The 25,137-nt window shown below is 48.8% G+C and overlaps 1 protein-coding gene across 3 annotated transcripts in view; it reads left to right on the top strand.

Moving 5' to 3' along the window:
* Positions 1 to 1,416: 1,416 nt before the first annotated feature.
* Positions 1,417 to 25,137, top strand: part of HEXA (hexosaminidase subunit alpha) — a 39,090-nt gene continuing 15,369 nt past the window's right edge. For 2 of the 3 annotated variants that reach the window (XR_004002290.1, XM_030577401.1), the window contains exons 1-6: positions 1,417 to 1,661; positions 20,248 to 20,346; positions 21,539 to 21,604; positions 21,802 to 21,848; positions 22,411 to 22,521; positions 24,347 to 24,448. Coding sequence is in view for 2 of the 3 variants with exons in the window: in XM_030577401.1 (XP_030433261.1) it covers positions 1,421 to 1,661; positions 20,248 to 20,346; positions 21,539 to 21,604; positions 21,802 to 21,848; positions 22,411 to 22,521; positions 24,347 to 24,448 (666 nt within the window). In the remaining variant the exon portion in view is untranslated. The remainder of the gene's footprint in view (positions 1,662 to 20,247; positions 20,347 to 21,538; positions 21,605 to 21,801; positions 21,849 to 22,410; positions 22,522 to 24,346; positions 24,449 to 25,137) is intronic. The other variant, XM_030577402.1, reaches the window with a different exon arrangement.

Below are 25,137 nucleotides of genomic sequence, written 5' to 3'. Positions count from 1 at the left end.
TATGTGATTAAATATTAGTACTGCTTTTGGACAGACCAGCCACCATAGAAATACAGGGTAAACTGAGGGTGGATACCTCCTCCTGAAATGGGAGCTAGGAAAAGAAAAAAAGTGTGTGTGTGAAGCTATGTGGCATTGTTGTAGGGTGAAAAAAAGAAGAAACTTAGGGGCCTGCCAACTCCAATATGCCCTGGATGTTGCCATGTGACTTGATGCTTCATGTTCCAGTCCAAAACAACATTTGTTTTATTTCACAGAATCATAGAATATCAGGGTTGGAAGGGACCTCAGGAGGTCATCCAGTCCAATCCCTTGCTCAAAGCAGGACCAATCCCCAACTAAATCATCCCAGCCAGGGCTTTGTCAAGCCTGACCTTAAAAACCTCTAAGGAAGGAGATTCCAGCACCTCCCTAGGTAACCCCAGTGCTTGTGGTGTTCAAACTCTCCATCACTGACATATTGTTTGCACTATTTTTCTGTCATTGCAAGTTACAGAGTCAAACTAGAGGCCCTTGGGAGCCATCTTTCAGCTGAACCTGTGAACTATAAGGCATTGGGATTGCTACCAACACTGACAGTTTGGGGCTCCTTGAAAGGCTCCCCTGACAAGTGAGATTAATGACAGTGTATAATCTGTAATTATAAAACCCAGCCAGTAGTGTAGTCAAGTGTAAACAGGGTATTGGTATATCCATTAGGGATGTAATTTTTTTTACCAATATAGCTGTACAGCTCCTATCAGGACAAAGTCATAGAGCTATAAAGCTCCCTTATACTGGGACAGCACACACTCCTTCTCATGGGAGAATAGCTGTATTAGGCTACATCAGTGCTACAGCAGCACAGCTACATGGCACTGTAGATGCTTCCTATCTTGACGGAAGGGGGCTTTCTGTCATTGTAATTAATCTATCTCGCTGGGAGGCAGTAGCTGGGTGGGTGATAGAATTATGTCCCCCTAGCAGTGTCATGTACCCTTAATACGGTACTCGTGCCTGCCTTGAACAATGCAGCTGGTTGATCTAATTTTTAAGTTCAAATGAAACCAGGCCCCAGTATAAGCAGCCTTTGTGTGGTAACTGTGCACCGTGTGTGGATTAGGCCCTCTAGAGGCTCTGTGCCTTCCTGCACCAGGGAGCTGGGCGCTCCCTATCCCCGGGCCTGAGGCTGAAGCGGTTGGAGGGAATGAGGGCCCCAGTGGTGAGCGGCTGTGCAAGGCCCTTGGTGTGAAGCTGAGGCCCTGGCCGCAGAACACCCTGCTCTCTACGCCCCCTGGGCAGGCTCCTGGGAGACCCCGCTTCTGTAGCCAGAGCCCTGGACTCCACTGCCCCTGCCCCCGCCAGTGGCCTGCGGGGGTGATTGTCACGCGACCCGCCGTCACCTGACCAGGCTGGAGTCACATGACCGGTGCCGGTTGTCATGGCCGAGCTGGGGCTGGCGCTGCTGCTGGTGGGGTTGGTGCCGGTGCCCGCGGGCGCCGTGTGGCCACAGCCCCAGCTGGTTCGCGAGTCGCCGGGCGGGGAGCGCTGCCGCCTGAGCCCCGGCCAGTTCCGGTTCGGCTACGCGCGCTCGTCGGCGGTGGGACCGGGATGCGCGGTTCTGGACCAGGCCTTCGCGCGCTACTGGCGGCTGCTACGCGACGCCGGCCCGCGCGCGCCAGGTGAGGGGCCCGAGGGCGCGGGGGCTCCACGGATATAGCGCTGCTCGGTGGGGGGGGCGGAGCGCTATGGTGAGGGGAGGCTGGGCCGGGCTGCCGTGGAGTTTGGGAAAGCGGTGTGGTGAGAGGGGGATGGAGTGTGATTGATGCTCTGGTGAAGGAGGGTGGTATAGTCGGGGGAGGATGTGGTGAACTGCTCTAGAGTGGGGGGTGTGATCCTGCTCTACTAAATGGTTCCCTAGTCTGCGAAGACCCACATTTTGGTATTCCCAATGAAGGCTCGAGGCTGGCAGGCCAGGTACCATCTTGATTCTCCTGTGGTGCAGGTATTTGGCCTGGGCTGGGGTTTGTATGGATACTGCAGACCAGAATGCTTATTTGTGTTGGGGTGCTTCATGTTGCTACCTCCGTCCTGTTCGGGAAGCACAAAATAAAGCACTAACTCCTTGTGTAAAGTGGGGTGCTTGGCTGGACTGAAGGCTGGTGGGGTTAGGATAGCTTGCCCTATGTCAGCACTGGGCATTGACATCAAAACTTTTACAAAATTCAAGATCAGTAGCAGTATTTCCATGGAGTTTTAAAAGAGAGACCTATAGAGACACTTCTTCAGGCACATGTCTTCCACTGCAGTCTTTGCAGCACTGGCAACTTGAAATAAAAAATTAATACAAACAAATATGCTACCAGCTACATGACTCCTGGTTCTGAGAGTGAAGGAAATGGAGTGCTTTGGTTTAACACAGTGTAGGTTAATAATGTGACTGTATTGACTTAGCCAGTAGCCCCTCTTCCTGTCAGTTGCAAAACGGCAGCCTTTGGACAAGGTGTCCTCAAAGTGTTTGCATGTCTGATTATGAAAAGGGTATGCACTGGATTGGCTTTTGGTTACAGTAGCCAAAAGTCTGTGCTTCCTGCTGGTCTGCATGCCCTTGCTCCTCAAAGCAGGTTTTACAGTTGGAAATTAACGTGTATGGATAGAGGGCAACAAATAGCAGCTGTGCAAAAATAATTCAGGTGATACTTTTAGATCACATCTATGCTACATGTCCTATAATAATAGCTTATGGAACATCTGTGTTCTAACACAACTTTTTCTTTGTAGTGAGTACTGGACTTGTTGGGCTGTAACATTGATCTATAGTTGTTGTCCCACAAATACTACAAGCCAAAATCATGTTAGCCCAATTGGGGCAGGAGGCTGTGAGTGGGTACAGTTAGATTTGTATATATGAGCCCACCTGCCTCTCCCTGGGTCACACAAGTAATATGTAAGTTCTTCCTTTAAATGCACACACATCTGTTTTCTATCTTCTAAAAAGCTTAATCTTCTTAAATTTCATAGTAAGATTATATGTTGGTAAACTGAGAGCCAAAGTGGGCTCCTCATTTAAAATGAACCTGTGGTATGGTGCTGTGAATTCTGAGTTTTCAAAACATTGGAAAGTCAGTTGTTTCAACCCTCCTAATGGGTCCCTTCCCTTGATTCATACCCAAACTGGCTTCCTTTGAGAACAAAACTGGCTATTAGTTGTCTATTGGAGTCTAGTAGCCCCAGTCATAGATTGGAGTCCCATTGTACACCTTTATCCTGTTATAACGTGACCCGATATAACACGAATTTGGATATGACGCGGTAAAGCAGTGCTCCTGGGGGGGCGGGGCTGCGCACTCCGGTGGATCAAAGCAAGTTTGATATAATGCGGTTTCACCTATAACACGATAAGATTTTTTGGCTCCCGAGGGCAGCGTTATATCAAGGTAAAGATGTACTAGTTGCTGAATGAAAATAATACATAGCTCTTACATCAGCCTTTTCGTCAGTACCTCTTGTCAGAGAAAAACTCAGTTCTCGCTTTTTGTTTAGGTGCAGCAGAGTCAGATACTTTATTCTGTTTAGCAGCTACAACAGGAAGAGAGTGCACTAGGACATAGGGTCTCCTTTCCTAGACAGGTCTTTCAACAGGTAAACAATTACAGCAAGCATTTATACTTTTGTTACAGACAATAATAAGCAACAGCTGCATTTTGTTTGTACATAGGTCATTCTGATATCTTGTTTTTCTCACTTAAAGAGATGCCAGTCTACGTATTGTATTATCTACACAAAGTTGAAAAACAACTTCTCGCGCAGTTCTTTTCCACTCGCCTCACACAATCTTCGCTTCTACAAATCTCGCGTTATTAGGGTTACAGCTAGCCTAACTCTGGCTAACAGAGACTGTCATGCGTTAAGATCCCCTACAAATCCCTGTCAGTTCTTTCTGTACTTCCACACTCTCAAAGTGCTTCACAAAGGAGGTCAGTAACATTATCCTCATTTAACAGATGGAGAAACTGGAGCACAGGAAGGTGAAATGACTTGCCCAAGGTCACCCTGCAGGCTAGTGCTAGAGCTGGAGTAAAACCCTCGTCTTCTGATTCCTAGTTCAGTGTTCTCCCTGCACCAAAGAACTAACAATTTTAACATAAAAGCGTAAGAAACATAAACAAAATCACACTGAGATGTCAGGTTAATCATTTGTAACAGATATCCCAATCCTTAATACCAGATGAAGCACAGCAGTGACTTGGCAAACATCCCCTGAACATGTGTATAAAACACTCAAGCATACTCAAACAAATGATTACCAAGCCTCCAGACAGGCGAACAAAGCAGTTTTGCTCCCCATCTCACTTCCTGGATCTTGTTTGTTAGTTCTGTCTAACACAGGCAGACACTAGATCCCATTTTCATTGGCAATCCAATCTTAATTCTAAGAGTGGTGATAAATCAGGGGTTGGCAACCTATGGCATGCTTGCCAAAGGTGGTACACGAGCCAATTTTTGATGGAATGTAGTACGGGCTGAGCTTCTCAGCCCGCCACCACTCTGGGGTTTCCACTGCCAGCTCCTGCAAGTCAGGATCCCACCGCCGGTCACACTCAGCACCTGCTGAGCTGCTCAACCTGCCACCGCTCTGGGGTTCCTGCTGCTGGCCCCTTGCGAGCCAGAAGCCTGCCACTGGTCCCACTCTGTGCCCATTGCTGGCCTGGGTGAAGGAACCCCAGGCTGGCAGCAGGCTGAGACCCCAGCTAGCAGGAGCCGGCGACTGAAACCCCAGAGCAGGGCGGGCTGAGCCACTCAGCCCACCCCAGCTCTGGGGTTCCCGCTGCTGGCCCCTTGCCAGCCGGCATCCCGCCACCAGTCCCACTCAGCGCGTGCTGCTGGCCTGGGTGAAGGAACCACAGGCTGGCAGTGGGCTGAGACTCTGGCTGGCAGAAGCCAGTGGCAGAAACCCCAGAGCGGCAGCGGCGGGCTGAGCCGCTTAGTCACTGCCCTTGGGTTCTGGCTGCTGGCCCCTTGTCAGCCGGGGTCCCCTGCTGCAGCCCCACTCACCTTGCTTCCGGTTGGAGTTCCAGCGCAGGCCCATTGCCAGACAGAGTCCAGGCCTCAGGCTCTGCTGTGCCCTACCAGCCGCCAGCTCCACTCACCTAAGTTGCCTATCTGGGGTTCCAGCTGGGTAACAACTGATCACTCAGAAGCCTGAGTGCAGCTTAAAGTATCCAAATACGTGCCAGACATTGGAAAACTCAGCAAGGAAAAGCAAGGGCAAGGATCACACTAAACTGATAAGACCTGCATTTTAATTTAATTTTAAATAAAGCTTCTGAAACATTTTGAAAACCTTGTTTATTTTACATATAACAGTAGTTTGGTTATATATTATAGACTTATAGATAGACCTTCTAAAAAACATTAAAATATATTACCGGCACACAAAGCCTTAAATTAGACTGTATACATGACTCGGCACGCCACTGCTGAAAGATTGCAGACCCCTGTGATAAATTGACCATACTTGATTAAATATGGAAGTAACTTGAATGCTCATTGAACTCTCATCTGTATGGGATGAGGCTGCTGAATTGGCCTGTGTGTTCTGTTCTGAATTACATTCCTCCCTTTTGTGCCTGGGCCTCAAGGTGCTTCATAAATATAAATGAATTAACCTGTACTGCCGTCAGAGAAGTGTCACCCCCATTCTACAGATGGAGAAACAGGCAGAGCTGACAGGCCAGACCCTCAAAGGCATTTAGGTGCCTAACTCCAAGTCAAAGTTAGGTGCTTAAGTGCCTTTGAGGATCTGGACGTAAGTGACTTGCCCAAACTCATAACTGTTTATAAGTATGGGAACAGAATCCAGAGCAGTCCTTCACACTAGCACTTCAACTACTAGTCGATGCTCCTGCTCCGAAGATGAAAGTAGCACTTATTTTATTCCACCCCATCCTCTTTGGGTGTTCACAGGGTGTGATGGTAACCTAGGCATAGATGATGTGAGGCCTACAATTCTGGTACATGTGCTTGTAACCCAAGGTCAGTACTTGGAGGATTGCCCCTTATTGGAGTTCATTACTTTTGTAAATATAAGAGGGCATTCACTGCAGGAGAATATGTCTAGTCCAGAAGTTCCCAAAATGTGGGATAGGCACCCATAGGGGGTGTGGAGAAACGTTGGGGAGAGGGTGCGGTGGGCCTGAGCCAGTCCCCATGGGGGGCAGGGAGGAAGCACCGTCCAGCCCCTCTCAGCTCTGCTCCAGTCCTGCCCCCAGCCACCTCCCCCTCTCCTGGCCTCATCCCTGGCCTCGGCACAACTTCACCCTCAGCCACTGGCCGCAGTTCTGTTCCCAGTCCAGGGCAAAGGCTGGGATGGGAGCAGAGCCGCACCTGGCTGTGGGTCTGGCTGTCGGTCCCCACCGCAGCCCACTACAGCTCCGGCCCCCTGCCCAGGTTTGGCCACTGGCCTCGCTCCCAGCCCAAGACCCACCCCACAGCTCTGGCCCCAGCCTCGGCCCCCTTACCCCGTCCATGTCTTCCCCATCCCCCTGGGCAGGTGGGCGCAGATGGGTGGGGGGTGACCCTCAAAAGTTTGGGGACTACTGGTCTAGTCTCTTATTAAAACAAGCTGGGCCAGTTCCAAGCCTTCATGCTGTCAGTGCAGAGGCAGTAAGGAATCAGCTGCCTCACTTCGCTCTCTGGGAGGGTTCTGTGTGTGAATACATTCTCTGTCGCTTTCTCCTTGGGTCTCTTGGCTTCTTTCATTCTCTTCAAATCCCATCCATGGCATTGGGGTTCTACTCTTTACCTTGCGTCCCCCCATTTCGCTTGTAGTGGGTTGCTGCTGCTGTAACTGCACCAGCTCTGGTTTTCTCCACTGTCTCAGCTCTTTCCCTTTCCAGCATAGCCCTGGCCCTGAACATGCTGCTCGCTGTATGAAGAGTAGTTGGAAGAATTCCCCTCCACATTACCCCCTCACAAAGGCATCTGTATCCTCAGATTCTCTCCATCCACATTCTCTCCATCCAGGAGCACCTGCTTTGGTAGGGGAAATTGTCAAGCACTCCTGTTCCCAAGACAAAAAGCAAGGTTTTTCTAATCCTGGCAGGAAGGGGACATGACTTACTCCTGGGTTCATGCTATAAGGTGAAGTGCTGAAGGGCAGAAACTTGGTGTGGGATGGCTCATGACTTCCCAGTAAGCCGGTAACTTTTTGTTGTGGCTGCCATCATGTCCTCCAGAATCTACTCTTTCATTTAAAAATATTCCCCTAGCCCTTGTTGTCATGAGGCTGTGAAACCAATGTACACTGAGGCTGTAATGTTTGCCTAAGTCTGCAGACAGCCTGAAACAATAGCTCTGAGAAACACAAAATACATCCCATTAATAAAAAATAAACAGTAAATCAGATGCCTAATAATTTGAACCATTTCACCATTGATCAAAGCGGACAAGGAAAGAAGGGAATTGGTAGTATTAGAATTTACTCTGCACAATCTACTGTTAATGCACCTTATGCTAACATTACAGGTGAATAGAGCTGGGGTTTGACCAGATAGGAAAATAAACAAGTGGTTCTCTCTCAAATCTGACTCTTGTAAATAGCAGTGGAAAACTTTTGATTTAAGATCTGAAAGGACCCCACATTTCTAGATGTTGCTAGAAATCTAAACTTACACAGAGTGGTCTCTTAGAATATGAGTTAACTACTTATACTAAACAATCTGTTCCACCTTGTATTTAGCTGTGATATTGTGTGACCTTTCCCAGACCTGACAAAAGGGGGGATATGGATAGCTCAGTGGTTTGGGCATTGCCCTGCTAAACCCAGGGTTATGAATTCAGTCCTTAAGGGGGCCATTTAGGAATCTGGGGCAAAAATCTGTCTGGGGATTGGTCCTGCTTTGAGCAGGGGGTTGGACTAGATGACCTGAGCACCCTTCCAACCCTGATATTCTTTGATAAAAGCTCTGTGTGGCTTAAAATCTCATCTTTTACCTACAGAAGTTGGTCCACTAAAAGATCTTACTTCACCCACCTTGTCTTGCTAATATCCTTGGACTAACATGGCTACACTACACTGAAAACTAAGAATAAAACTATTATTCACACTTCACCATCTATGCCAGCAGGAAAACATGCCCATCAAATCACTTGGAACATTTCTTAGTGTTTGGGCTCGTGATCGTGTGTGCTCAGATCTTCCTCCTCAGCTTCAACATGTCCTTGCAGTCTTTCCAAAGTACAGTGGCTCATATGGGCTCAAATTACTCCCTTGTGACTTGTCTAATTGTGTTGATATAAAAAAAAATCTTATTGCAAGGTTTTGTCAGGTATAACACAGAAAAGGAAAAAATCCAAGCCATATATGGAAAGGAATATTGTGTTCCATTGAACCAGTGTTGAATTGAAGTTCCAGTTAGAAAGGGGCCTAGTGATCATATTTCAGAGAGTTGGGGAGACTTCAGTGTGGATTATCTACTTATTCAAAATGTGCTCATGCAGAACTCTGATCTAGTTGGTCTGGATTGTTTGTATTTGGAGTGAGCATCCAGTGCCCGCAAACTAAACTCTCTCTGAGCTCCCCAAAATATTCCCATCTACTCAACCTCCTCTTGCCCTCCTTGAAAGAGCCTGTTCAAACAAATAAACTTTGCAGCCTGATGACCTGGTTGCTAAACCTGGCCTCTGGCAGATGGAGGTGTTGTTTCACACTGACACTGAGAACACCCTCCCAACAGTAATCTCCCATCCACACAGGGGGCTGCAAACTCAAATTGCCTTAGCTGATGGCAGCTGTCATGGTATCAGGTGGTGAGGGAGGCAGTTGCGTAGGTAGTCAGAACTTCAATCATTTAGGGGCTTGTAGGTCATAGAATATCAGGGTTGGAAGGGACCTCAGGAGGTCATCTAGTCCAACCCCCTGCTCAAAGCAGGACCAATTATCAACTAAATCATCCCAGCCAGGGCTAAGTCAAGTCTGACCTTAAAAACCTCTAAGGAAAGAGATTCTACCACCTCCCTAGATAACCCATTCCAGTGCTCCACCACCCTCCTAGTGAAAAAGTTTATCCTACTATCCAACCTAAACCTCTCTCACTGGAACTTGAGACCATGACTTCTTGTTCTGTCATCTGATACCACTGAGAACAGTCTAGATCCATCCTTTTTGGAACTCCCTTTCAGGTAGTTGAAAGCAGCATTCAAATCCCCCCTCATTCTTCTCTTCTGCAGACTAAATAATCCCAGTTCCCTCAGCCTAGCCTCATAACTCATGTGCTCTAGCCCCCTAATCATCTTTGTTGCCCTCTTCTGGACTCTTTCCAATTTTTCCACATCCTCCTTGTAGTGTGGGGCCCAAAACTGGGCACAGTACTCCAGATGAGGCCTCACCAAAGCCAAATGAGGGGAATGATCACATCATCATATATTATTAAGGTTGGAAGGGACCTCAGGCGATCATCTAGTCCAATCCTCTGCTCAAAGCAGGACCAATCCCCAAATGGCCCTCTCAAGGATTGAGCTCAGAACCCTGGGTTTAGCAGGCCAATGCTCAAACCACTGAGCTATCTCTCCCCTCATCTGCTGTCAATGCTCCTACTTATACATCTCAAAATGCTGTTAGCCTTCTTGGCAAGAAGGGCACACTGTTGACTCATATCCAGCTTCTCGTCCACTGTAACCCCTAGGTCCTTTTCTGCTGCCTAGCCATTCGGTCCCTAGTCTGGAGGAGTGCATGGGATTCTTCCATCCTAAGTGCAGGACTCTGCACTTGTCCTTGTTGATCCTCATCAGATTTCTTTTAGCCCAATCCTCTCATTTGTGTAGGTCACTCTGGACCCTGTCCCTACCCTTCAGTGTGTCTACCACTCCTCCTGGTTTAGTGTCATCTGCAGACTTGCTGAGGGTGCAATCTATGTCATCCTCCAGATCGTTAATGAAGATATTGAAAAAACCAGCCCCAGGACCGACCCTTGGGGCACTCCGCTTGATACCAGATGCCAACTAGACATGGAGCCATTGATCACTACCCATTGAGCCCGACAATCTAGCCAGCTTTCTAACCACCTTGTAGTCCATTCATCCACCCCATACTTCTTTAACTTGCTGGCAAGAATACTGTGGAAGACCATATCAAAAGCTTTGCTAAAGTCAAAGAATAACACATCCACTGCTTTCCCCCATCCACAGAGCCAGTTATCTCGTCAAAAGGCAATTAGGTTAGTCGGGCATGACTTGCCCTTGGTGAATCCATACTGACTGTTCCTGATCACCTTCCTCTCCTCCAAGTGCTTCAGAATTGATTCCTTGAGGACCTGCTGCATGATTTTTCCAGGGACTGAGGTGAGGCTGACTGGCCTGTAGTTCCCTGGATCCTCTTCCTTCCTTTTTTTAAAGTTGGGCACTACATTAGCCTTTTTCCAGTCATCCGGGACCTCCCCCGATCGCCATGAGTTTTCAAAGATAATGGCCAATGGTTCTGCAATCACCTCCGCCAACTCCTTTAGCACCCTCGGATGCAGTGCATCCGGCCCCATGGACTTGTGCTTGTCCAGCTTTTCTAAATAGTCCTGAACCACTTCCTTCTCCACAGAGGGCTGGTCACTACCTCCCCATACTGTGCTGCCCACTGCAGTAGTCTGTGAGCTGACCTTGTTTGTGAAGACAGAGGCAAAAAAAGCATTGAGTACATTAGCTTTTTCCACATCCTCTGTCACTAGGTTGCCTCCCTTTCAGTAAGGGGCCCACACTTTCTTGACCTCCTCCTTGTTGCTAACATACCTGAAGAAATCCTTCTTGTTACTTTCAACATCCCTTGCTAGCTGCAACTCCAAGCGTGGTTTGGCCCTCCTGATTTCACTCCTGCATGCCTGAGCAATATTTTTATATGCCTCCCTGGTCATCTCTACTTCTTGTAAGCTGCTTTTTTGTGTTTAAGATCAGCAACTTCAGCAAGGATTTCACTGTTAAGCCAACTGGTCACCTGCCATATTTACTATTCTTTCTACACATCAGGATGGTTTGTTCCTGCAACCTCAGTAAGGATTCTTTAAAATACAGCCAGCTCTCCTGGACTCCTTTCCCCCTCATTTTATTCTCCCAGGGGATCCTGCCCATCAGTTCCCTGAGGGAGTCAGTCTGCTTTTCTGAAGTTCAGGGTCCATATTCTGCTGCTCTCCTTTCTTCCTTGTGTCAGGATCCTGAACTCGACAATCTCATGGTCACTGCCTCCCAGGTTCCCATCCACTTTTGCTTCCCCTACTGATTCTTCCCTGTTTGTGAGCAGCAGGTCAAGAAGAGCTCTGCCCCTAGCTGGTTCCTCCAGCACTTGCACTAGGAAATTGTCCCCTACACTTCCCAAAAACTTCCTGGATTGTCTGTGCCCTGCTGTATTGCTCTCCCAGGGGATATCGGGCATAGGAGCCAGCAAACAGAGCTGTAAACAGGGGAGTTTCAGTGGGAGTTCTGTTGGAGAAGCAGGTTTTTGTAGTTTGTGGATTGTATTGTGTAGTGTGTGTGTGTGTGTGTGTGTGTGTGTGTGTGTGTGTGTGGAGGCTGCTAGGGGCAGTGTGCTGGGAGAGCAGCGGAGCCCTGATTAGGGGGTGGGGCTTACCTGATTAGGAGTCCTATATAAGTAGCCAGCCAGTCAGGCAGCGGCACAGGAGCCAGCAAACAGAGCTGTAAACAGGGGAGTTTCAGTGGGAGGTTGCAGGGGAGACCAAGACAGAGGAACTGACAAGCTGCTTAAGGGATATGGTGGTGGTCTGGTGCCTGCTGGGGGCTTGAGTTGGTTTGACTACCAGGCTCCAGGTGGGAAGGCCATGACTGATACAGAAGTAGCAGTGAAAGACACAATGAGGATGACTGGATGTGGAAGCTGCGGCATGTACATGATCCTGGAGGGGGCGCCTGAAAAGAGCTTTGTCTGCATGAAGTGCCGCCTGATAGAGCTGATGGAAGAGAAGATCTGAGGACTGGAGATGCAGGTGCAAACTCTGGTTGAGTTTAGACAGGGGGTTGAGCAGATGATGGAGCACAGACACGAGGGGGCTGAAGGGATAAGCTCAGATGTGCAGATGGAAGCAGGACCAAAGAATTCAGAAGAGAGACTGCTTGGTGAGGAAAGTGGCTGGTGGAAGCATGTGACTAAGAGAACCAGGCAGAGGAAAAGACGGGCCAGTGAAGGAGAAATAGAACTCAGGAACAGGTTTGCGGAGTTGGAAAATGAAGAAGGGGCACAGCAGGTGGCCGCTGAAGGAGAGAGGGCATGGAAAAAGAGAAGAGCTGATAGTCCTGCAAGAGGAGGGGAGGAGTCAATGGAGGCAACACCAAATGTGAGCCCCAGGAGGATTGCAAGGGGATATAGGAATCAAGAGGACTTGCAGCCAGTGGGTGCAGGGGATAGACCGGAGAAGTGCACTGTCACCAGGAAAAGGCAGGTCTACGTGATTGGAGACTCCTTACTGAGAAGAATAGACAGGCCTGTAACTAGAGCTGATCGGGAGAACAGAAGGGTGTGTTGTATGCTGGGTGCTAAGATACAGGATGTGGACCTGAGGCTGAAAAGGATCCTAGCGGGAGCGGGAAAGAATCCGTTGATTGTCCTTCATGTGGGAACGAATGATACGGCTAGATACTCTCTGGAATGTATCAAGGGAGACTATGCCAGACTGGGTAAGACGCTTAAGGAAATCGAGGCTCAGGTGATCTTAAGTGGGATTCTGCCGGTTCCTAGAGAAGGGCGACAAAGGTGTAACAAGATTATGGCAATCAACAGATGGCTCAGGCAGTCGTGCTATAAGGAGGGCTTTGGGATGTACGGCCATTGGGAAGCATTTACGGACAGAAGACTGTTCTCTCGGGATGGACTTCACCTGAGCAAGAAGGGAAATAGACTTCTAGGATGGAGGGTCGCTGACCTGATTAAGAGAGCTTTAAACTAGAAATTTGGGGGAGATGGTTGGGAGATGTTCAGGAGATCTCCACACCGGAATTTAACCTTGAGAGGAAAGTAAACAACGTAAGAGGGGATACAGCCGTGGACAGAAGAATTGGCATAAAGAGGAAGGGTAGTGTAGATAACAGACCAACAGGTGATGTTGGTCGTAGAATGTCTGTGCCTAACGTGAGTGAAGCCAAACGGCAAAAATTAAGATGTCTGTACACTAATGCGAGGAGCCTAGGGAACAAAATGGAGGAACTGGTGCAGGAAGTGAAACCGGATATTATAGGGATAACAGAAACGTGGTGGAATAGTAGTCATGACTGGAGTACGGGTATTGAAGGCTATGTGCTGTTTAGGAAAGACAGAAATAAAGGCAAAGGTGGTGGAGTAGCATTGTACGTCAATGAGGAAGTTAACTGTAAAGAAATAAGAAGTGATGGAATGGACAAGACAGAGTCTGTCTGGGCAAAAATCACACTGGGAAAGAAAGCTACTAGAGCATCTCCTGAGATAGTGCTTGGGGTGTGCTACAGACCGCCGGGATCTGATTTGGAGATGGATAGAGACCTCTTTAATGTTTTTAAGGAAGTAAACACTAATGGGAAATGTGTGATCATGGGAGACTTTAACTTCCCAGATATAGACTGGAGGACAAGTGCTAGCAAGAATAGTAGGGCTCAGATTTTTCTGGATGTGATAGCTGATGGATTCCTTCACCAAGTAGTGGAAGAACCGACAAGAGGGGATGCCATTTTAGATTTGGTTTTGGTGAGCAGTGAGGACCTCATAGAAGAAATGGTTGTAGGGGACAACCTTGGTTCGAGTGATCATGAGCTAATTCAGTTCAAACTAGATGGAAGGATAAACAAAAATAGATCTGGGACTAGGTTTTTTGACTTCTCAAGGGCTAACTTTAAAGAATTAAGGAAATTAGTTAGGGAAGTGGATTGGACTGAAGAACTTGTGGATCTAAATGCAGAAGAGGCCTGGAATTACTTTAAGTCGCAGCTGCAGAAACTATCGGAAGCCTGCATCCCAAGAAAGGGGAAAAAAACCATAGGCAGGAGTTGTAGACCAAGCTGGATGAGCAAGCATCTCAGGCAGTGATTAAGAAAAAGCAGAAAGCCTACCAGGAGTGGAAGAAGGGTGGGGTTAGCAAGGAAAGCTATCTTAGTGAGGTCAGAACATGTAGGGATAAAGTGAGAGGCTAAAAGCCAAGTAGAGTTGAACCTTGCAAAGGGTATTAAAAGCAATAGTAAAAGGTTCTATAGCCATATAAATAAGAAGAAAACAAAGAAGAAGTGGGACTGCTACACACTGAGGATGGAAAGGAGATTAAGGATAACCTAGGAATGGCCCAATATCTAAATAAGTACTTTGCCTCAGTCTTTAATAAGGCTAATGGAGAGCTTAGGGGTAATGGAAGGATGACAAACGGGAATGAGGATATGGAGGTGGACATTACCACATCTGAGGTAGAAGCCATACTTGAACAGCTTAATGGGACAAAATCGAGGGCCTGGACAATCTTCATCCGAGAATATTAAAGGAACTGGTGCATGAAATTGCAAGCCCGTTAGCGAAAATTTTTAATGAGTCGGTAAACTCAGGGGTTGTACCGTACGACTGGAGAATTGCTAACGTAGTTCCTGTCTTTAAGAAAGGGAGAAAGAGTGATCCAAGTAACTATAGGCCTATTAGTTTGACATCTGTACTATGTAAGGTCTTGGAAAAAATTTTGAAGGAGAAAGTAGTTAAGGACATTGAGGTCAATGGTAATTGGGACAAAGTACAACATGGCTTTACTAAAGGAAGATAGTGCCAAACCAACCTGATCTCCTTCTTTGAGAAGGTGACAGACTATTTAGACAAAGGAAATGCGGTAGACCTAATTTACCTCGATTTCAGTAAGGCATTTGACACAGTTCCACATGCGGAATTATTAGTCAAATTGGAAAAGGTGAGGATCAATATGAAAATTGAAAGGTGGATAAGGAACTGGTTAAAAGGGAGACTACAATGGGTCGTACTGAAAGGTGAACTGTCAGGCTGGAAGGAGGTTACTAGTGGAGTTCCTCAAGGATCGGTTCTGGGACCAATCTTATTTAACCTTTTTATTACTGACCTTGGCACAAAAAGCGGGAATGTGCTAATAAAGTTTGCGGATAACACGAAGCTGGGGGGTATTGCTAACACAGAGAAGGACTGGGATATCATACAGGAAGATCTGGATGACCTTGTAAACTGGAGTAATAGTAATAGGATGAAATTTAATAGTGAAAAGTGCAAGGTCATGCACTTAGGGATTAATAATAAGAACTTTAGATATAGATTGGGGACGCATCAGTTGGAAGCAACAGAGGAGGAGAAGGACCTTGGGGTATTGGTAGATCACAGGATGACTATGAGCCGCCAATGTAATATAGCCGTTAAAAAAGCTAATGCGGTTTTAGGATGCATCAGGCGAGGTATTTCCAGCAAAGATAAGGAGGTGTTAGTACCGTTATATAAGGCACTGGTGAGACCCCACCTGGAATACTGTGTGCGGTTCTGGTCTCCCATGGTTAAGAAGGATGAATTCAAACTGGAACAGGTTCAGAGTCAGGCTACTAGGATGATCCGAGGAATGGAAAACCTGCCTTATGAAAGGATACTCAAAGAGCTTGGCTTGTTTAGCCTCGCCAAAAGAAGGCTGAGGGGGGATATGCTGGCTCTTTATAAATATATCAGAGGGATTAATATTAGAGAGGGAGAGGAATTATTTAAGCTTAGTACCAATGTAGATACAAGAACGAATGGGTATAAACTGGACACTAGGAAGCTTAGACTTGAAATTAGACGAAGGTTTCTAACCATTAGAGGAGTGAAGTTCTGGAACAGCCTTCCAAGGGGAGTAGTGGGGGCAAAAGACATATCTGGCTTTAAGATTAAACTCGATAAGCTTATGGAAGGGATGGTATGACAGGAGAGCCTAATTTTGGCAATTGATCTTTGATTATTGCCAGATAAGTATGCCCAGTGGTTGGTGATGGGATATTGGATGGGATGGGATCTTAGTTACTGCAGAGAATTCTTTTCTGAGTGCTGGCTGGTGAGTCTTGCCCACATGCTCAGCGTTTAGCTGATCGCCATATTTGGGGTCGGGAAGGAATTTTCCTCTGGGGCAGATTGGCAGAGGCCCTGGAGGTTTTCCGCCTTCCCCTGCAGCGTGGGGCATCGATCACTTGCTGGTGGATTCTCTGCAGCTTGAGGTCTTCAAACCACAATTTGAAGACTTCAGTAACTCAGGCATAGGTTAGGGGTTTGTTATAGAAGTGGATGGGTAGGGTTCTGTGGCCTGCTTTGTGCAAGGGGTCGGACTAGATGATCACATTGGTCCCTTCTGACCCTAGAATCTATGAATCTATGATTTGAAGTCCCTCATGAGAACCAGGGCCTGTGATCTAGTAACTTCTGTTGGTTGCCTGAAGAAAGCAACCAACAGCAAACTCAACATCTTAAATTCCTGGAAATGAAGTGTGGCCAGTGCAGGTCTCAGGACCTTGTTGGGAACTCAAGTCTGCACTCCCAGTTCCAATCACTTTTGGTGCTTCACTGACCCTAATTTGCTGTGATTGTGGTTTTGTTTTTGTTTTGTTTTTTTTAAAGACCCTTGCTTGTGTTCCAGTCTCTGACAATAGCTGATTCATACAACAACTTCCTGGCACTGCTCTTAGCCTGGATCCTTGTGATTGTCTCCATGTCCCAGAGCTGGTCTCAGCTCAAATGGCGAGCATGTCCCCTTCCCTCTGGATGCCTGCTTTATCTATGTTTTTCAAAGGGGTGTGGCTGCTCTGCTGCCTGCTTGCTCTCTCTCTGATAGTCAAACATACTCTTTCTAGTTGAGATGCATGGGGCTGGCTGGGTGGGACTCAGCTGCAGGCTCTGCTTGGTTATTGTTGCACCATTAAATTCCTTGCTGGCAGTGGATTTCATCCCATCCTGGGGATGGCCCTCTCTCAAAGGCATATGGGTGCACTTTGCTGATGCTCCCTGCACTCTCTGTATTAGAGGATTATCTGCATTCAGTGGGGTTGGTTGTTAGATCTCACTGGGCCGGTCGTCATGGGGCAAGGTTGTCGGGGGAGATTCCATCAAGGCTCAGTGCTTTCTTTACATAACCCACTTCTGTTGCATGTAGCATTCCCCTTCGCATGCTCCTTGGAGAGCTGGGGCAGTGGTTTTCATTTCTATCTGGGACAGGTTAGAATCATATGGGCTGTTTGGCTAGTGAGTGCCCTGCCAGCTCTCGGTTCATCACTGAGCAGACAACTCCACTGCTTCCTAGCGAGGCTGCTTAAAGGACAGCAGATTCCTGATGGAAAATTCTGAAAGACCTTTGCATTAGAAACAATTTTGCCCCTATTGGCTCAGCCTTGCAAGAGGAGAACTACAGCTATTGCTCTGCACTTGGAGAGAGCTGTTTATAGCCTGTTCTATTGGCCTTCCTCTGCCTGCTCAGAAAGAAGTCCATCTAAAAAATCCCTTATTCACCTGACTCAATTCTCCACTTGACTAGGCTAGGCAATGCTGTCCCTTCTTTCTCTTGGTCCCAAGAAGAGTCCTGCGGTGAGCCGAGGCCTTACCTCTTCAGTTCAGTGATGGATATTGCTGTCTCTCTCCCTCCAGTAGTGGGGTTGTGCGAAAGGGACATTCCCATCCCTGATACACTCAGGGATCTTGGTTTTCTGCTTTACCCAGCCTGGGCAATGTGGCAGCCTTTGTTACTGACCTCTCTGTATTTGTGAGTTAAATTAAAAGGCTTGCTACCCACCCCTTCTTCCCTCCCCATATCCTGCAATCTGTCATGGAAGTATTTTGCAAACTTTAACTCACAGCATGTGGACCCTCATGCCATCTGAAACTTGGAGGGACAGAGCCCTTGGGAAGTCTTAGTCTCTGTAACTGTGTGTACTCTCATTTAGATCCTTTAGCATATTGATCCCCTTCATCTTTAGCCAAAGCATGTTGGCACTGGTTCCCCCCATGAATTAATGCTCAGGGAGGGGAGTAGCTAATGGTGCTGGTTAAAGTGGGCAAAGTATAAGCAGGTGCCATTGGGCCTGGTGGGCAGCACCTCTTTCTACTCTAGAGCTGAACTCTTTCTGAGCTGAAACTGGACATAGCTGATCATGGTTCCCAGTGGTGGCTTTACATTACAGCCCCTCAATTAATCATCCTTGCTTTGGACAGTCCCACCCATTGCTCAGATTGACCTAGCTGCTCCCATTGGAGTCAATGAGTGTTTTTGCCCAGGGACTCCAGGGGGAGCAGAGTTAGGCTGATAATGGGTACTTCGGAAAATCCTACCCCAAATCAAAACTGGGCTCTGGTTTGCAGGAAGGAATGACTAGGGCTGTCACCCAGTGGGCCACTAAGTGCCACTGTATCCTCTCCACTTTTTTTTTGGCTGGGGCTAGTCTCCTCCGACCCTGTTGTTGCCTTGGCCAACCACATGAGAGGGGTCTGATCAGTGGGGACTCTCTTTGCTAATTTCATTGGATTGGAGCCTGGTGATAAGATTCCATTCCATAAGCCTCTTGATGCACTCGGAGATGCATCATCATCTTCCCTCACAGTGTTTGGAAACGGGGTCTGTGTCTCCATCCAAGGACCCTGCAGCCCCTGAGACTGTCTAATAGGGACGTGGGCAAAATACAGTGGCCTGCAGGACCATCCTGCCCGGCCCCTGAGTTCCCAGCTGGGGAGCCTCGTCCCCGACCCCTCCCCCGCAGCCATGTCACCGTGCGGGCCGTGCTCTGGCCTGCCGCTCCCGCTGGGCAGTGTGGGGAGCACAGCTGGCTCTGGCCGGGTGTCACAGCTGCGAACTCTTCCTGCTGGTAAGGGGACAATGGGGTGGGGGGGGTAAGGAGGCGGGAGGTCCTAGGGGGCAGTCAGGGAGGAGAGGGCGGTTGGATGGGGTGGAGGTTCTGGGGGGACAGTCAGGGGATGGGGAACAGGGAAGGTTGGGAGTGTGAGTCCCAGGGGGCCTTTCAGGGGGTGGGGATGTGGATAGGGGTCGGGAGGGCAGTCAGGGGACAGGGAGGGTTGGATAAAGGGGTGGGATCCCAGGGGGCAGTTAGGGGCGAGGGGTCCTGGGAGGGGGTGGTCAGGCGATGAGGAGCAGAACCCGGTTGGATAGGGGGTGGGAGACCTTGGGGGGAGGGCTGTCAGGGGGCAGGGCAGTCAGGAGACACAGAGCAGGGGGGTTGGACAGGGAATGGGGGTCCCGGAAGGGGGCGGTCAGGGGACAAGGAGTAGGTGGGGTTGGATGGGTTGGGGGTTCTGAGGTGGGCAGTCAGGGGGTGAATAGGGGGCAGGGGCTTGGCTGTTTGGAGAGGCCCAGCCTTCCCTACCCAGCCCTCCATACAGTTGTGCAACTCTGATGTAGTCCTCAGGCCAAAAAGTTTGCCTGCCTCAGTCTAATAAAACATGACCTCCCCTCTCTGCTTTCCAAACAGAGTTCTGCTGTCCAAAGTTCTGTGTGAGCTGGTGATAATGTGGGCTCTGGTCTCCCTTAGCTGCCACTAATCAGTCTAACCAGCCTGTCCTTTGACCTCTCTAGCACTGAGGGCCTATGGCACTGGTGAGGGTGGCACTTCCTGCTCAGGTGGTTTGTTAGGTATTGGTCCCATTGCTCATTCTCCCATCATGTCCAAGGCAGCGGTCATCAGATTCTCCTACTTCAGGCTGTTCTTCCAGGTGTTTGGGTTAGAGTCCGAGGGGCCACACGCATTACTCACGTTACTATTTTCTTGGAATGAGAGAATTAGGCAGCAGCCTAGCAAAGGGTTGGCTGGGTTGTTTGTTTGCTCTGGCAATGTCTTCCAGAACAGGTCTTTGAGTTTGGAACTTGCTGTCCCCTTTGATCTGATGAAGCCCCTGTCTCTTGACCTTTATGATTCTATAAACAGGCAGAGTTCTTGCTTCTCTCTGGATTAACACCTGCATTTGCCCCACTTGCTGGGGCAGTTCTTTTACTTGCAGTTGAAGCAACAGTAACATGACATTCAGCTCAGTCTAAGTTTTGTCGCCATGACTAGGCTGTTAGTAGAGTTTCTCTGCAGGACCTCTCTTCCAGACCTTAGTTCACTCTGCCCTCACAGCCCTTCCAACCTTCCTTAGCTCCAGCCTGTAGTTAAAAGCCACACCTGCCACACACGTGAGCAGGGATCAGTCAGCATTTCCATCACTTAACAGACAGCAGTTATCCTGCAAAACTGGGCTTGGGAGGCAGAGTGTGCTGAATCAGTGTTTGGTTAATCCATATTCTCTGTGTGTTGCAGAAGATACGCGACCCTGGGAGCCTCTTTGCACTGAGTTGCTGGTCTCCGTTTCCACGCCGCATTGTGATGGCTTTCCCGACATGGACTCTGTGGAGAGCTGTAAGCATCAGTCTATCACAAAGCAAGAACTGTGCTGGCTGGGTAGCTATGATCAGGACCAAAGATCTAGGCCCACTTTAAACCAGGAGGTGATAAGCTGCAGCCAAACAGCTTTGCCAGGAAGCCCTGGATGCAGTGCAACAAATGAAGGGTGTACACAGCTGTACAAAATGTGCCCTCTTTTAGGGAGTAATGACTTCTGGCAGCTGTCAATAAGATACTTAACCAGGGAGTCTCCTGTTCTCTGGAACCCACAGTGCTGGGGTCCATCCCGGGTCATTACTGTGGAAAACTTCAGTGCTCTGTCTAAGCAGCAAAGAATCCTGTGGCACCTTATAAACTAACAGACGTTTTGGAGCATGAGCTTTCGTGGGTGAATACCCACTTCGTCGGATGCTCCAAAATGTCTGTTAGTCTATAAGGTGCCACAGGATTCTTTGCTGCTTTTACAGATCCAGACTAACACAGCTACCCCTCTGAAACTTGAGCGCTCTGTCTGTTATACCCAGGATCTTGAGTCGTGCCTCACTGGTGAGCAAGTGACTCTGAGGCTGGTTTTGGGCCTACAATTGTCAGGAATATATAGTACTCTCTATCTCTAGATTTCCAAGCCCTCTACAAAGAAGGGCAGTATCATGATTTCCATTTTACATTTGAGGAAACTGAGGTACAGACAGGGAAGTGACTACTGGCCCAAGGTCTCCCAGCAGGCTAGTGGGAGAACCAGGAGTAGAACCCAGGTCTTCTGACCCCATCTCTAGTGCTTTATCTGCTAGGCTATGTTGCTTTTCATACAAAAGTCATGTTTACTATTGCCCTGTTCTTTCTTGAAACACTTTCACCTGAGACTGTATAAATGGGAAGGCTAAGGAGGGGGTTGATTATATCTGGCTCCCACACATCTTCCATTATTTCAGAAGTCCACCTTTCAGTCTCATCTGTTGGGGTACACCAGTTATTGTTGAAGTGACCCAAGAGTGCCAAAGGCACTAAGCTAGGCAAGCAGTGTGGATTGGACTCTGGTTGGGAGCAAGGTTTCCTGTTGAAACATTCCTCTTTAAGCTATCTAAAACTTGGCAGCGCCCAGTTCAATCCATGTCATGGAACTGGGGCTGTAATTCGCAGTGGGGCTCACCTGGCTGGGGAGGGCTTTGCTAGAGGTGCCAACATCCTGTGTGTTGCTGTGTTTCAGACAAGCTGTCCACTTCGGAGGACCCTTCGCTGCTATCTTCAGAGAGTGTCTGGGGAGCTCTCCGAGGTGAGGCTGCATTTTTCATTTGGGGTGTCTGTCCCCTTTAGTGCTTTCTGTTGAGCCTTGCTGCTGCCTCTACTCCCAGGCCCATTGGATGGAGCGTCTCCCTGTTCCAATGTGTTCTAGCTTGCTTTGTTAATTGGGCTTTCCTCCTTGGGGAGGAATCCATGCCCAAAGCCTAACTGTCTGTCTGCTTCTTGCAGGCCTGGAGACCTTCAGCCAGCTCATCTGGAGAGATGAGGACAGGATGGTGAGTGTGACACTTGCTGAACTGGAGGGAGGCATTGATGTAGGGCAGGGTGGTGGGTGCAAACTCTAGTGGGGATGCCCTGCCCTGCTCTGCCTCATGGGGGAAGTATTGCTTAGCTGCTAAATGTGGCCACACTGCGGATGGACTGCAAAGAGAATTCTCTTGAGTCTTCCACCTCAAGGATTGGGGCTTCAGGGGGGAATTTTTAAACCTGGGACGCAAGTCAACTCCTGGAGCACCAATGAGGTAGCACAGATAGGGCTGGGGACCACATGATTTGACAGTATAAGGCTCTGAATAGTGCCAAGCCCCTGGCTGGAGGGAGCCATGTCCTGGAGCTCTGTACTGATTCTTCTAGCTGGCTTTTCCAAAATGCTATCTGCAGGCTAATGAAAGTGCTCCTGCCCAGCCCTCCTGTGCCCCAAGGAGGTAGAGATCTCTGCCTGGGGAGGCAGCTAACCCTGCTGTAGAAAGCACTCTCCTGATGATGTTAGGGTATCTGTGTATTTGCTCTGAGCCTTCCCTGAGGAGCTGCTCATCACCCACATGCCCTTTCTTGCAGTTCTACCTCAACAAGACGAACATCATGGACTTTCCCCGCTTTGCTCACCGAGGCCTGCTGCTGGACACATCTCGCCACTACCTGCCTCTGAGAGCCATCCTAGAGACTCTGGTGTGTGCCCGGGTGCCCAAGCACATGCCCTGCCTTGCTGGCTGGCTTGCCAGCCTTTGATGTGGCATTGTAGGCAGGGCAGTCTGGCTAGCCATTCCCTTCTGCAGGGCAGCTGAGGGCCTCTGAGACTGGGCACTGCATTGGCTCTGCAGACGTGTTTAATGGTGCTACAGGATCAGATAGTTCCTCCCAGCCAGGGCCAGCCCTTACAGCTGGGTATAGATAAAGCACCATGGCAACGCTCAAGGGCGAGGAGAGAAGCTCACAGAGTGAAGCTACCTGATGGGTTTCCGCCATAGTGGGGAGAGGGGCTGTCGGAAGGGGATTGGGTGGGGGTGGATCTAAACCAAGGACAAATGCTGCTAATGCCCTGTATTCCTTCTGGTTTGCTGTCCTCCTTAGGCCCCTTGTAGATTCACTCCCTGGGGAACTCGCAGCTGCCTCATTTGGGCTGTTTTCATTCTCTGTGCAGATGAATTGGAGAAAGAGAGAGAGCCCCACAGACTTTTCCCTTCGCTTCAAAGCTGGCCTTTTCTCTAGGCAGTAGGAACACTAGCCCACTGCACTTGGAGCAAGCCACAGTGGCTGATGTTTCTGTGCTTTTCCAGCAAGAACGGGGCCAGATGGAATCCTTGCAGATAGTCCCTTGGAATTATGCTTCTGGTATCTTTTCCCCAAGTCTCCCTCACCTCCACGCTGGGGAGCATTGGTGTTTCCTGCCAGCCCCAGGGAGTATAGGACTATAGACCAGTGTGACTAATGAAGGGGCCTCACCTGCCTGCACATGGTTTCCCTTTTCCGTACAAAGGGAGTACCCCTGGGGCCTTTCTGTGCTGTACCTAGGGTATTTCCTTACTTGGCCTTATTTATAGGATCTTTGTAAATGAGGGACTCGTTCACCTCCTTGAGCCTAATCTCTCTCACCCTCTCTTGATGCTGGCATCCCTTTCACAGAATGAAATGCAAAGCGGTTCCTACAGCAGGACAAGCGTGGTTTACAGGAACAAGTGTGGGGCAGTCTTGAGATGGACTAGTGTCTCTTTAAATGATTCCCAATTTAAGGGAGGAGAAGATGGATTAAAACTCTTGAGCTTGCTTCAGGAGTAACTGGGTGAAATTCCCTGGCCTGTGCTATTCAGGAGGTCAGACCAGATGATATAATGCTCCCTTCTGCCCTTCGAATCTTTGACTCTGAAAATGACAGGAAAGGAGAGAGTGATCTAGGGCTTGGAGAGACGTAAGAAGCCATGGGAAGGTCTGTGTAACTGTCCCTTAGCAAGGGACCCCAGATCATTAGTCTGAAATAGAATATTTCCAGCCACTCTTCAGACTGGTGTTTGGCTCTGAAAAATGGCCCTTATTGGTCTGCCCACTTTGTTTTTGGAGTCTTAGTTGCTGACCTTAGTGACAATCCAAGGCTTTACTGTGCTTGTAGCCCTGCCAAGCCAAAGTAAACGGGTTAGTGCAGGATTCCTTTGCGTTGGCAACACAGTTATGTTCCATCAGTTCCTCTTGTGCAGATCCTGTGGCAGTTTCACAAGTGTCAAGGGCAGACCTGCAGAACCTCTTTCCAATTAACAATGGGTAGATCCCCCGTGATTCTCAGATCCAAGAGGGAACAGGAAGGGCTCGTGTATGTGTATGAGCCTGTCTTTGTGACTGGAGCTTGTTCCAAATGGAAGTCGAGAGGGAATAGCCCTGGGTGCCCTGATCCCTGCTTGGAGGCCACTTTGGCATAGAAGGTGTGTGAAAGCAGGCTGGCTGAGCTGCCAGAGTAGGGCATGGGTATGTTTATCTGAACTGTTGCTCTCTTATGGCTCCCCAGGATGTCATGGCTTATAACAAGTTCAATGTATTTCACTGGCACATCGTGGATGACCCCTCCTTCCCGTATGAGAGCGCAGCCTTCCCGGAGCTCAGCCGAAAGGTAGTGCATCCACTTTCCTGTGCAGCACCCTAAAGCATGCTGTCAGAGCAAGCTCCAGGGGCCCTGTTCTCCCACCACTGATATATGAGGCCCCCATTAAAACCAGTTGGAATCCCATGTCCTGCAAACGAGAAGTGGGCCCCATATTCTTGTCCTCTCCTGATGGATGTCCATGCATGTTCTCTCTATGTAAAAAGTGGTCCTCAGCCCATATGCCTCCAGGCCAAACCTCTGTGCTGCCCTCAGTACCTGATTCTGTTAGTATCTGTTGGAGACTGCAGCATCATGCATTCTTTGGCTTTGTGTTGCAAGGAAAGATCAGGTTTGAAATAGAAGCCTGGATCACAAGTGAAATGAGTCCAGTGATCTCAGTCCAGGCCCTGGACAATATTTGCATCACTGAATCGCAACATGCATAACTTAGCATAATTGGCAGTGTTGGTGTCTGATGGATCCAGGGCTGGGATAGTAGGGTGAGGGTTAGGGCAGGATTGAGATGCACAGGCAATGCAGTGTCGGGTCAGAGCTGGGACAGTGGGAAATGCAGGTCCAGGGCTGTGAATGGAGAGACCGTGGCCATGTGCTGCACTTTAGCTGGCATGACTGGCCTCAGTTTAAGAGCTGCATTCTCTAATGCAGCCGTTTTCAAACTATGGAAGCCCGAGACCCAATGCCCGGGGACGAAGCAG

Source organism: Gopherus evgoodei, chromosome 10, assembly GCF_007399415.2.
Source record: "Gopherus evgoodei ecotype Sinaloan lineage chromosome 10, rGopEvg1_v1.p, whole genome shotgun sequence".
NCBI classification, from domain to species: Eukaryota; Metazoa; Chordata; order Testudines; family Testudinidae; genus Gopherus; species Gopherus evgoodei.
Note: the sequence above shows the minus strand (reverse complement) of the source record. Positions and strands in the feature narration are given on the sequence as shown.